Raw genomic sequence first — 14098 nt, forward strand, 5'->3', positions numbered from 1 at the left:
TTGTGATAAGTTGTAATATTTGAGCACTTGATGTGCAATCTGTGATAAGTTGTAATAATTGAGCATTTGATGTGCAATCTATGCTATGTTGTAATATTTGAACACTTGAGGTGCAGTTTATGAGATGTGATATTGACACATTATATTGTGGGAGTTATGTTCGGGTGTTTGCACGAGGTTTCTGCCGTGCTATTATTACTATTAATTTATGCACATGCGGCGTGACAAGGCGAGCTATTTATATATATATGTGGGTTATGGCCCTAAAATGCCAAAAATTGAGGAATGATCATGGCAAAGCGATTTGTTCGTTGTGTCATTTTTTATGTGCTCGCCAAAGTTTAGGAGATTCGGGGTTGGTAGTCCGAATTCATGCAGATGGCTTGGACTAAAATACATGAAAATTTGCGAATCGTCCAAATCTCCTATTTTATGGCCCTAAAATGCCAAAAATAGGGAACGATTATGGCGAATCAGTGACTATTTTTCATTAGGTCTTTTTTGATAGGCCCTCAAAATTTTAATAGATTTGGGCATGTCGCCCGAATTCATGCATATGATATGGACTATAGAACAAGAAAATCTTGGAATCGTCTTGATTTCCTATTTTATGGCTCTAGAACACCAAAATATTAGGAACAGTCATGACGAAGTGATGATTATTTTTCATTAGGTCCTTTTTTATGATCCCGCAGAATTTTCGGAGATTTGGGGCTGGTCGCCCTAATTCATGCGGATGGCGAGGACTATAACACATGAAATTCTGAGAATCGTCTTGAATTCCTGTTTCATGTCCCTAAAAGGGAAAAACACGAGCAACAGTCATGGAGAAGCGATGACTATTATTCATTAGGTCATTTTTTATTGGCCCGCAAAATTTTAGAGATTTGGGCATGTCGCCCTAATTCATGAAGATGGTGTGGATTATGAATTCCTATTTTATGGCTCTAAAATGCCAAAAACGAGGAACGGTCATGGCGAAATTATGACTATTGTTCATTAGGTCCTTTTTTGGGCCCGTAAAAGTTTTGAAGATTCGGGGCCGATCGCCTGAATTATGTTGATGGCATGGACTATAGCACACAAAAATCTTAGAATCGTCATGAATTCTTATTTTATGGCGCTAAAACTCAAAACACGAGAAAAGATCACGGCGAAGCGATGCTTATAGTTCATTAGGTGGTTTATTATGCACCCGTAAAATTTTGGGAGATTCGGGGTTGATTGCCCGAATTCATGCAGATGGTGTGGACTATAGCACACGAAGATGTGGGAATCATCCTGAATTTCTATTTTTTGACCCTAAAACACTAAAATTGAGTAACGGTCATGGCAAACCAATGATTTTTGTTCATTAGGCCATTGTTTTGGGCTGGCATAAATTTAGGAGATTCGGGGCCGGTCGGCAAAATTCATGGAGATGGCGTGGACTATAGCACACAAAAAAATGAAAATCGTCCTAAATTACTTCTATGGCCTTAAAATTCCAAAAAATGAGGAACGGTCATAGCGAAGCAATGACTATCGTTCATTAGATCGGTTTTTATGGGACTGCAAAATTTTTGGAGATTTAGGATCGGTTGCCCGAATTCATGTAGATGGCGTGGACTATAGCACACAAATCTAAAAATCGTCCTGCATTTATGTTTTACGGCCCTAAAATATCAAAAAATGAGGAACAATCATGGCGAAGCGATGACTATTATTCATTAGGTCTTTTTTAAAGGCTCGCAAAGTTATTAGAGATTCGGGGATGGCTAGGACTATAGCACACGAAAATCTGTGAATCGTCCTGAATTCCTGCTTTTATGGCCCTAAAACACCCAAAAATAAGGAATAGCCATGGCGAAGCCATGACTATTATTTATTAGGTCATTTTTTATGGGGCCGCAAAATTTTAGGAGATTCGGGACGGGTCGCCTGAATTCATGCAAATTGCATGGACTATAGCATACAAAAATTTGGAATTGTCCTGAATTCTTCTTTTAAGGCCCTAAATACAAAAAAAAAAAGTGGAACGGTTAAGTAAAAATGATGACTGTTGTTCATTAGGTCATTTTTTATGGGGATGCAAAATTTTAGGATATTTGGGGCCAGTTTCTTGAACCATGCAGATGGCGTGGATTATAGCGTACGAAAATCTTGGAAACGTCCGGAATTCCTGTTTTAAGGCCCTAAACGCCAAAAAAGGAGGATCGGTCATAGAAATATGATAATTATTACTCTTTAGGTTATTATTTATGGGCCCGCAAAAAGTTAAGAGATTCGGGAACGATCACCTGAATTCATGCCGATAGCGTGCACTATAGCACAAGAAAATCCGGGAATCGCCCGAAATTCCTATTTTATGGCTCTAAAACGATAAAAATAAGGAAAGAATCATGGCAAAGCAATGACTATTGTTCATTAGGTTCTTTTTTATGGACCCGAAAAATGTTAGGAGATTCGCGGCCGGTCGTCCGAATTCATACAGATACCGTGGATTATAGCACACGAAAATTTGGGAATCGTCCTGAATTTCTATTTTATAGCCCTAAAACGTCAGAAAATAAGAAACGGTTATGACGAAATGATGACTATTGTTCATTTGGGCCTGAAAAATTTGAGGAGATTCGGGGTTGGTCGCCAGATTTCATGCAGACGGCATGCACTATAGCACATGAAAATATAGGAATCATCTTGAATTCCTATTTTGTGGCCCTAAAATGCCAACACATGAGGAAATTCATGGCGAAGCGCTAACTATTATGCATTAGTTCATTTTTTATGGGCCTGCAAAACTTTTAGGAGATTTGGGATCGGTCGCCCGAATTTATGCAGATGGCGTCGACTAGCACACGTAAATTTGGGAATTCCAAAACTCCTATTTTATGTCCCTAAATCGCCAAGAAATGAGGAACAGTCATGGTGAAGCGATGACTATTTTCCACTAGGTCATTATTTATGGGCCCACAAAATTTTAGGAGATTCGGGACCGGTCGCCCGAATTCATGCAGATGAGATTATAGCACACAAAAATTTAAGAATAATTCAAACCTGTTTTGTGGCCTTAAAATGCTAAAACATAAGGAACGGTCATGGTGAAGCGATAATTATTTTTCACTAGGACGTTTTTGATGGGCCTACAAAATTTTAGGAGATCCGGGGCAGGTTGCCCGAATTCATGCAGATGGCGTGGACTATAGCACACAAAAATTTGAAAATCATCTTGAATTCCTGTTTTATGGCACTAAAAAGCCAAAAACCGGGAAATGGTCATGGTGAAGCGATAACTATTGTTAATTAGGTCATTTTTTATGGGCCCGAAAGTTTTTAGGAGATTCGGTATCGATCATCCGAATTCATGTAGATGGCATGTACTATAGCACATGAAAATCTAGGAATCATCCTGAGTTCTTATTTTATGACCCTAAAATAACAAAATATAAGGAATGGTCATGGCGATGTGATGATTATTGCTCATTCTGTCATTTTTATGGGCCCACAAAATTTTAGGAGATTTGGGGTCAGTAGCCTGAATTCATGCAGATGGCGTGGACAATAACACACAAAAATTTGGAAATCGTCCAAAACTCCTATTTTATGGCCTTAAAATATCAAAAATTGAGGAACAGTCATGGAGAAGCGATGACTAATGGTTATTAGGTCTTTTTTTATGAGCCCGTAAAATTTTAGGAGATTTGGGCTCGCCACCCGAATTCATGTAGATGGTGTGGACTATAGCATAAGAAAATCTGAAAATTATTCTGAATTCCTATTTTATGGCTCTAAAATACCGAGAAATGGGGAGCCAGTCGCCCGAATTATGTAGATGGCATAGACTATAGCACATGAAAATTTGGAATCGTCATAAATTCTTTTTCATTAGACCTAATTAGCAATAGTCCTCACATCGCCATGATCGTCCCTATTTTTGGGCGTTTTAGGGTCATAAAATAGGAATTCAGGATGATTCCCAGATTTTCGTGTGCTATAGTCCATGCCATCTGCATGAATTCGGGAGACCGACCCCGAATCTCCTAAAAATTTGCTGGCCCATAAAAATGACCTAATGAACAATAGCTATCGCTTTACCATGACATTCCCCGTTTTGGCCTTTTTGGCCATAAAACAGGAATTTAGGACGGTTCTTAGATTTTCGTGTGATATAGTCCACGCCATCTGCATGAATTTGGGCGACCGACCCAGAATCTGCTAAACCATTTTGAGCCCATAAAAAATGACCTAATAAACAATAGTAATCGCTTCGCCATGATTGTTCCTCATTTTTTGGTATTTTAGGGCCATAAAATATGAATTTATGACGATTCTTAGATTTTCGTGTGGTATAGTCCACGCCATCTGCATGAATTTGGGCGACCGGCCCGGAATCTCCTAAAATTTTTCAAGCCCATAAAAATGACCTAATGAACAATAGTCATTGCTTCGCCATGATCGTTCCTCGCTTTTTAGAATTTTTGAGCCATAAAACAGGAATTCAACATGATTTCTGATTTTTCATTGTCCACGCCATCTTCATGAATTCGGGCAACCGGCCCCGAATCGCCTGAAATGTTGTGAGCCCATAAAAATGACCTAATAAACCATAGTCATTATCTCGCCATGATCATTCCTCCTTTTTTGACATTTTAGGGCCATAAAATAGTAATTCTGCACGATTTTCAATTTTTTCGCTTGATATTGTCCATGACATCTTCATTAATTCGCGCGACCGACCTCGAATTTCCTAACAGACCGTTCCTTGTTGTTGGCATTTTAGGGTCATAAAATAGGAATTCAACATCATTTTATATTTTTCGTGTGCTAAAATCAACACAATCTTCATGAATTCGGGCGAAAACGTTTTTGGTAGGCATACCCTTTCCTAGGACACTAGGGTTGTTTTCCTCCTATTCTGTACTTCCCCATAGATAGTCTCTACATCTTTTATCCACATCTTTGAGTATACTCTGTGGCAGTATGAATATTATCTCATGTACTCTCCCTGTATAGGACAATGCCTGACAAATACAACAATGATCTTTTCTGTAGTCCTCTTCATTAGTAGGTGACAATTCATTTTGTTCCACTCTTTAGGTGAAAGTGGAAGCCCCGAATATCTCATAGGAAACAAGCCAATAGAGAAACTTGTTATCCTCAGTAATTCAGATTTTGTATTCTCATCCACCCCTGCAATGATTTAATTTTTCTAAGTTTGCAACCAGGCATGTTGTTGCACTAAAGCGATGTAATGCATCCATTACCCTCCTAATCGAAGCTATATTTTCCTTACTAAATATCAGTGATAGAAACTGAGGGTCCACCAAACTGTATAGAGAATCGAGTTCTCTATCAGTTCCTATAAAACACACACAAAGAGATAAGTAAACACAACAGAGTTTTATGTGGAAAACTCTCAGCTCACGAGATTAAAAACCACGACCTACACTTGTAGGATTTCAACTTCACTAACTGAGTAAGGTCAGATTACAACCTATTATAACCTAGAAATTAAAACCTTAATCCCTCACTGACACGACCTGGAATTCATACCCCCGGGATCGTGATGGCACCTAACATTTCACTTGCTAGGCAAGCCAACGTTAGAATAATTTTAACCATTTTTCGCAATCACCTTAATTAAATAATAAAGAAATCAACAACCGGAATAATATCTGAATTTAAATGTGCAAACCAAAAATAATACAATGTCTAAATACCATCCCAGAACTTAAGTCACAAGCACACGAGCTTGTAGAATAATACAAATAAGGGTCTGAATAAAAATATAAAATTGTCTGAAAGAAAGCACACAACTAAGATAAAGTAAAAGAGGACTTCAGAGCTGCGAACGTCGTGCAGTTGTACCTCACGTATCCTCTGGTAGTTGAATCCGAGCAAATCTACAGTACGCCGCTGGGACCAACTCCGGTATTTGCACAAGAAGTGTAGAGTGTAGTATGAGTACAACCGATCCCATATACTCTGTAAGTATCGAGCCTAACCTCGACGAAGTAGTTACGAGGCTAAGGCAGGTCACTTATATTAACCTGTACGCAACAATAATAATAATAATAGGAATAGAGGCAAGACGGTTAAATCATACCAATAATTGAAGTCAATTCAGCAGTCATAATCCTTCAATAAATTTCCGTAGCGGCGTGCAACCCGCTCCAACAATATAAACTTAGAATAAAATCTGTTGCGGCCTGCAACCCGATCCAACAATATAATCTTTCAATTAAATTCCGTTATAGTGTGCAACCCGCTCCAACAACATAAACTTTCAATAAATCCGTCGCGGCGTACAATCATCTCCAATAATATAAATTTAAAATAAATCTGTTGTGGCGTGCAACCAGCTCCAACAATATAAATTTAAAATAAATCCGTTGCGGCGTGCAACCCGCTCCAACAATATAATTTAACAACTCTTAAATGTAAAATTACTCCAATAAATACCACATTCAATAAGAAATTATTAGACAACAAGGCATACAATGGTTATGATTTATTTAGGAAACAAGTAATGACAAGTAGCAATTAATTATAGAAATCAGGGAGAAAATAGGCAATTTAATATTTAATATGCTAAATGTCAAGTAGCAATTAAGACACATAAGTAAAATAAGTATGTAGAAATTATAGCATGAATTCAAGACATATATTGGATAAGAAATATGAGAAAAATAATTAATATACTAATTAATTCATGATTTAAAATAATTTATGATTTTCAGATAAATATGCAAACAATCAATTTGACGATGTATAAACACTCGTCACCTCGCCTATACGTCGTTACAAATAAAATTCATGTAACAATAATTCAAGGTTCTATACCCTCAAGTCAAGGTTAACCATGACACTTACCTTGCTTCGCAATTAACCTCAAGATTCCAATAAACCTTTGCCTCGCGAATTGGTGTCTAAATGCCTCGAATCTAGTAACAAACAATTCAATATACTCAACACGAATTATAGAAACAAATTCTGTATGAAAATACTAAATTTTTTAATAAAAAACCGAAATTCACTCAAAAATCACTAGAGGGGCCCACGTCTCGGAACCCGACAAAAGTTACAAAATATGAAAGCCTAGTCAACCATGAGTCCAAGTCATACCAAAATTACTAAATTCTGATAACAATTAGGCCCTCAAATCTTCAAATTTAACCAAGAGGGTTTTCAAAATTTTCCAACTTAATCACCAATTAAATACTAAAAATAGCGAGATTCGGGTAATTTGACCAAAATTGAGTTAAGAACACTTACCCTGTTATTTTTCTTGAAAATCTCCCAAAACTCACCTCTCCCCGAGCACCAAATCGGTAAACATGGAGTCTCATTTTCGGAACTTAAACTTTTTGCCCAGGCATTTCTTCTTCGCGAATGCGGCCATTGCCTCGCGTTCACAAAGCACAAAACTCACTGCCCAAAAATTCCTTCTTCGCGAACGCGAGGGTCCTCTAGCGAACACGATGACCAAAAAATACAAGGCCTTCGCGAACGCGGAACCTCACTCACGAATGCATAGGCCAACGTGTTAGCCTCCCCCTCCCCCCACGCGCGCGCACTCTCTCTCTTCTTCGCGAATGCGACTACCCACTCGCATTCGCGATGCACAATCTGCCCAACCCTTCGCAAATGCGGCTTCCCCTTCGCGAATCCGAAGATCAATTCTCGCCTGCCCCCAGTTCCCCTTCGCGAACGCGATGAAGGAAACCAGATAGTGCATCAGAAAAATTTCAACAAAGTACCAAGTCCAAAATTGAATCCATTAACCATCCGAAACTCACCCGAGGCCCCCGGGACCTCAATCAAATACTCCAACAAGTCCTAAAACATCATACGAAGTTAGTCGAAACTCAAATCACATCGAACAGCACTGAAAACACGAATGATACATCAATTCAAGCCTAATGAAACTAACAAATTCCAACTTCTACATTCGATGCCGAAACCTATCAAATCAAGTCCGATTGACCTCAAATTTTGTACGCAAGTCATAAATGACATAACAGACCTATTTAAATTTTCATAATCGGATTCCGACCCCGATATCAAAAGTCAACTCCTCGGTCAAACTTGCACATTTAAATTTCTATCTTAGTCATTTCAAGCCTAATTTAACTACGGACTTCCAAATAATTTTTTGGACACGCTCCTAAGTCCAAAATTACCATACGGAGCTATTAAAATTATCAAAATACTGATCCGGGTCCGTTTGCTTAAAATATTGACCGAAATTAACTTAAGTGAGTTTAAAGCACTATTTCACATTTTTATCAATTTTTTCACATAAAAACTTTTCAAAAAAATTTACGAACTGCCCACGTAAGTCGAGGAATGCTGAAAGGTGCTATTCGAGGTCTCAGAACACAGAGATGGATGTTTAAAATTAAAAATGACATATTGGGTCACAACTCGACTAACTCTATTACAAGCCTCTTTGTAATAACTCTATTATAAAGTTTACAACTCGACTAACTCTAACCAAGACACAAACACAAGGTTTATGATTTTACAATTTGTTTCCTACACAATGCTTCTAGCTAAGCTAAGTAGGAATTACAATTAAATCACACTAACAAAGGTACAACACAATTAGGGACATGTGATGATACATTACTGAAAACTGGTCCTTCGTTATGTTGTTCTTTATTCTTGAAGCCTGAAAATCACTTGCAAGTCAGCGACACACTTGAGAGGAAACTTGATCAAATCTAGAATGTGTAAGTGTATTGTTTTCCCTTTGCTACATGTTAATATTACACAAGTGACATCACTTGAATGATGCAAGCATATTTGGTACAAGGGCATTCCCCATAAAGTGGGGAGTTGACGGCAGTCAGCAAGAGGACTGATGTCCATCTGTTCCCTCTGTTGTTTCTTTGACTCTGAGTGTTGGAACATGTCCCAGACTTGAGACTTGTTGATCTTGATTACGTTGAGGATGTGGAACAGGTTCCCTATCTAGTTCTTATCATTAAATTTATTAGATCATCAAAACATAACAGGACACATAACCTATCAATCGTTAAATCATCCACAAAAATAAGATGAGTTGGTTTCGATCACTTACATAAAGGATGGTACCTATAGTCAGGCAATTGAGACATCTTGTTTAGCACTCTGCTCAGAATGCTAATAGAAACTGTGTGACACAACAAATACAAAATGAGGTTAGGGAGAGGGTAGGAATGTTGCGAGAAGGGAGAAGAGCTAGGAAATGTCTTTATTTTGTTTACAGATTATGTAATTAGAGCCTAAATACTGAGGTCTTAGACCCTATTTGGGTTTAAGATGCTCTTAGATGTGTTATTCTTAGATTCGTTAATGATAATTTTTGCAGTTATATGTGCATTATTATATGTGCATTAAGTATTGGAGTACCAAAAATCCCTGCGATTGATTGCTCACACATAACTAGATTAGGCGAGCAATTTTTTTTTTTGATAATTTTTAAAATATTTTACCCGGAATTCTTTCATTATTTTGAAATTAACTAGTAATATATTTGATTGTTGCTTCTGTTTGTTAATATTTCCGTTACTCCATAAATAAAATCTATTTTTATATTGGAAAATCAAATAACATAGATTAAAAAGTAAAGAAATGTATCACGATATTTAAAAATTACACATAGGCAGAAGTTTGATAATCTAGAGAGTAAATAGACATTGCATTTATCAAATTACAGTCAAATATCCTTTAGACTCACAATTTGGAGTAAGATATGACATCATTTGAATTACCGATAAAACTCTTAAGCTGAATTTTTTTAAAATATTATAAATTAATTCTAATTTCCTTTCAGCATACTCTCTCTAGTCCTTTTTGGATGACGTTTTAATCAAACCAATTTGCTACAAAATAAGTGTAATTTTAGGAACCGATAAACCAATTTGGTACAAAAAAGGGTGATTTTTTTAAAAGCATGTGTTCAAATAGATGGTATATAAACATTTTTCTATAAGTTTCTTAACAATTATTATTTATTTTGAGAAGAGATAATGGATACTTTAGTCGAATAACTCTTATGATAAATGATACTTCCTCAGTCTATGTCTATATTTACGTTGACACATTTTTTTTTAAATTTGTCACGATAAGAATAACACATTTTTGTTTTGGATTAATTATATAATTTTTTTGATTTTTCACTCAATGTTCAGTGCCCGACATCCGTATTGGGGACCGATTAAATTTGAATTTGTATCGAAAAATCCCACATTGTGGTAAAACGTTTTCTAATAAAAGCGGCTTCTTATCACCGAGACCTCTGGTTAAGGATGAAGGAGTACTTACCACTCAAACATTATATAATTTTATACGCACATAAATACCTATAAAATGTTATTGGTTATAAATTTTATTTTTTTTTATTTCTTAAATTTCGTGCACAATCGCCCCTATAAAATTTTAAACACATTTCAAAAGAATCGGAGGGAGTAGTTCCCAAGCATTAGGCTGCGCAGTCGTGATGGGATTAAGTTAAGATTTAAATAAAATCCACAACAGATTACTTCTTAAGTATCTCTATTTTTTATTTCATTATTATAAAGGGAATTACCAGTCTCAAATTTCACAATTCTTTAATGGCAGAGCTAATGGCTATCGAAAATTCATTTGAGCAAAAAGCTAATCCCAGTGGAGAAGAAGAGGTTAGTTTACTCTTATATACAATTAAACATTTGTCACTTTATTTTTATTGGACAAAATAGAAAATCAGAGAATTTTTTTGTTTGTTTTGGGGTTCTTTTGGTCATTCTCAGATAGTCAAAGAAAACTATTGGAGAATGGGAGTTGGTTATTCTTGTGTTGCAAATTATTCCTTTATCTGTAACCAGATGTTTTGAGTTCGATTCCTAGAAATAATTTTTTTTATAGGGAGTGTTTCGCCTTTAATCCTTGCTTCGAATTAGCCGGGCCACTGAGTATTGGATACCATATGCAGGGGCGGAGGGAGAGTAGAACCTACGGGTTCGGCCGAATCCAGTAGCTTTGGTCCAAAGTTCAAACCATATATTTATTTTAAGAAATTTATTGGATATGTATAAATTATTAATTTAAAATTCAATAACTTAAAAGATTTAGAATCTCTGCGTCTTACCATATGGTTATACCAACAAAAAAAGGTTTTTCTTGTATTGAGATGGTATATCATTTCTTTTTTTAAGAGAAGGTATAAATTATAACGGCACCGTTTTTACATTAACGAATGCAAGATTAATGTCTTGCATACGCACATTTATCACTTAACCATGGTTGAAAGATATGTATTTTCACTTTAATTTTAACTGTTAAGATTAAATTGTTTGGTATGAACACGAGATGCAAGTCTACATCTTATATATCGAGTATCGAGTATCGAGTATCGATATTGAGTAATCAACACAAATTATAACGGCACCGTTTTTACATTAACAAATGCAAGATTAATGTCTTGCATACACACATTTATCACTTAATCATGGTTGAATGATATGCATCCTAACTTTAATTTTTAACTTTTAACCGTTAAGGTTAAATTGTTTGGTTTGAACACGGGATGCAAGTATCCATCTTATACCTACTACCAGCACAGGTACTGAGTATTTCCATATGTGTATATATAACAAAATGGTGACGTGTGTGTAGGGATGCAGGAATAGAGAGAAATATAAAGCTAAAAAGCGCGCGCGTGTGTGTGGGGGGTGGATGCAGGAATAGATTTAAAATTTTGAAACTTAGAGGAGATCACATAACACAAATATGAGAACAAGTTGCATATTGTATATTCAATTCCTTGTATGCTTGATTTGCTGAGATTTGCCTCTGACTAAAAAGGTTGCAGTTGAAAGAGTCTGAATCATCCAACATACATTAGTGTTCTCCCTCCATTTAGATGTCTTTCGTTACTTGTTAAAACTATTTTGTTTTGCTTTTTACAAAGTAGTATTGTTGTTATATTGATTTACTAATTAATAGGAAGTTTTCACCTCAACATATACTGATCAAAATAAGTAGTTTTGAGGTCAACATATATTTAGGGACATTCGCAGTCGCTACCCTTCGGGTGCGTACTAGGTAACCTTTGCTCACTGTGCAATAACTCGTAAACCAAACAAGAGATGTAAACTGCACTAGGCAAGTTCGGTGTGACGAGCTGTGACTGAGAAGGCAGTTGGTGAGGAAAATCGATCCCATGTCTCCCGTGTGGAAAATCACTCACCCAACCAACTCAGCCAACCCTTGCGGGCGTCAACATATATTTTTGTGGCTTGGTATAATTAGTGATCTATTGATGGAATGATTATTTGGAGCCGGTGCAGTATAACAATTACCTAATGAACAACACTAGTGAATCTCTAGAAAGTTACTGGACAAAAGTCACAAATTTAGACTCATTATAATGTGTAGTCTTATACACCTTTTAGTAATTTAGCGTAACAAGATTTATTTTGATATGTGTCTGCAAACCGTGCCAGAAAGGTTCTAATTAGTTTGCTTGTCATTGTCCCTTCCCTTTATCTTTCCTGAGCCGAATGTCTATCGGAAGCAGCCTCTTTACCTTCTTAAAGGTAGGGTAAGGTCTGCGTACACACTACCCTCCCCAGACCCTACTTGTGGGAATACACTAGGTTTGTTGTTGTTGCATTATTATAATTACAGATTGTTTCTTTTGGTATCTTGTTGCAGATTGATATATATGTGAAGGTCATTAAAACGGTGCCTTTAAAGGTTAAGAAATCAGATACTATTAAATCTGTCAAAACATTGTTATATCACAAGGAAGGTGTACAAGAATATCATCAGGAGCTCGTTTTCGCTGGTAATGAGATCAAGGATGATCAAAAGCTTTTTCATTTTGGCATTCACCAGAACTCTAGTATCGATGTTTACGTTAAGAGTTCAGAGTCGCTAAGATTGTTTGTCACAATACCACATTCTGAGATAACCGACCTGATTGAAGCAAAGAGTATTGACAGAATCCAGGACATCAAGGACTTGATTGGAGCCAAACATGGCATTCATTCTTATCAATATGTTCTAGTCTATGACGGAAAGTTGCTAGAAGATGACAAGACCTTAGCTTTTCTCAAAGTTCCATCTGAATCAACGTTGCATATTTTGTTTGTTAGAAGCGAAAAGTTGTTGGTTTCAGTGAAGATGCCTAGTGGGAAAATTTCAGAATTAGAAGTCAAGTTATGGCACACTGTTAATGATCTTAAAACTCTGCTCGAAAGACAACTTGGCTACTCACTTGGCGTTTGTACTTTGTTGTACGAAGGTAAGAAACTCGAGGATTCAAAGATGCTATTGTCATATAATGTTGAACAAAGATCCAGGTTCGTGTTGATGTCTCCGTTTATTCAAGTATTCATTAAGTCAAATGGTGGATGTATGACCCTGGACGCGCTCCCAACGGACTTGGTGAGAGACCTGAAGTTGAAGATTCTTGACAAGGCTGGAATACCAATAGATATTCAGAATCTAGATTTTGAGGGAAAAGTTTTACAAGATTCCAGGAATTTAGCCAGCTATAATATCCAGAAAAACTCCACCATTCGTTTGGCTTTATGGAAAAAGCACGTTCGCGCCCATTGATGTTGTTACTATTTAACCATGTTTTGCTTCTGGTTTTGGGATCATTCACCATTGAAAGAGATGTGGTACTATTTGAGAAAATAGAGTTGTATGTTCAAGCTAGTATTTTGAGAACACAACATGCTTGTATCCATATATTAAGATTGTTTTCTCCCTGCCCTTTGGTTATCTTATAAATACTTATATAGTTAGTCCAAAGAGGTCTGATGTTTTGTTCTGAGACTTAATATACAGGAGTTTGATGTTTGAGTTTATCTGAAGTTTCTTCACAAGTCTGTAGACTTTTTAAATTTTAAATTTGGATCATTTTTCAAGTTGTGTGTTTTATTCTTGAGCAGGGCGCATACTAATCTTCTCAGTGTCATTCCAATTTTTTTATCGGATGTCCGTGAAGGGATAGATTTGTAGACTTGATTCTTGAAGTTGAAGGATTTGATAATTTAAGAAGCGAGTATTATATACACCTATTGGTTATTTGCAGTGTCGTTCCAAAGATTCACTTGAGGTGCGCTTAAACCCTGAAGCT

General features: G+C 36.5%; 1 protein-coding gene and 1 non-coding gene across 2 annotated transcripts; one reads left to right on the forward strand and one right to left on the reverse strand.

The window, feature by feature from the left end:
* The first annotated feature begins 10532 nt into the window (after positions 1 to 10532).
* Positions 10533 to 13808, forward strand: LOC104110357 (polyubiquitin-like). Its single transcript, XM_009619824.4, has 2 exons — positions 10533 to 10646; positions 12664 to 13808. Exons 1-2 carry the CDS (start codon positions 10581 to 10583, stop codon positions 13570 to 13572), a joined length of 975 nt encoding a protein of 324 aa, XP_009618119.1. The 5' UTR covers positions 10533 to 10580; the 3' UTR covers positions 13573 to 13808.
* A 56-nt stretch (positions 13809 to 13864) lies between these two features.
* LOC117280084 (U6 spliceosomal RNA) lies at positions 13865 to 13971 on the reverse strand. The gene has a single exon (XR_004510544.1). It is a non-coding gene; the product is annotated as a U6 spliceosomal RNA (small nuclear RNA).
* Between the last annotated feature and the right edge of the window lie 127 nt (positions 13972 to 14098).

Source organism: Nicotiana tomentosiformis, chromosome 9 (genome assembly GCF_000390325.3).
Source record: "Nicotiana tomentosiformis chromosome 9, ASM39032v3, whole genome shotgun sequence".
NCBI lineage: Eukaryota > Viridiplantae > Streptophyta > Magnoliopsida > Solanales > Solanaceae > Nicotiana > Nicotiana tomentosiformis.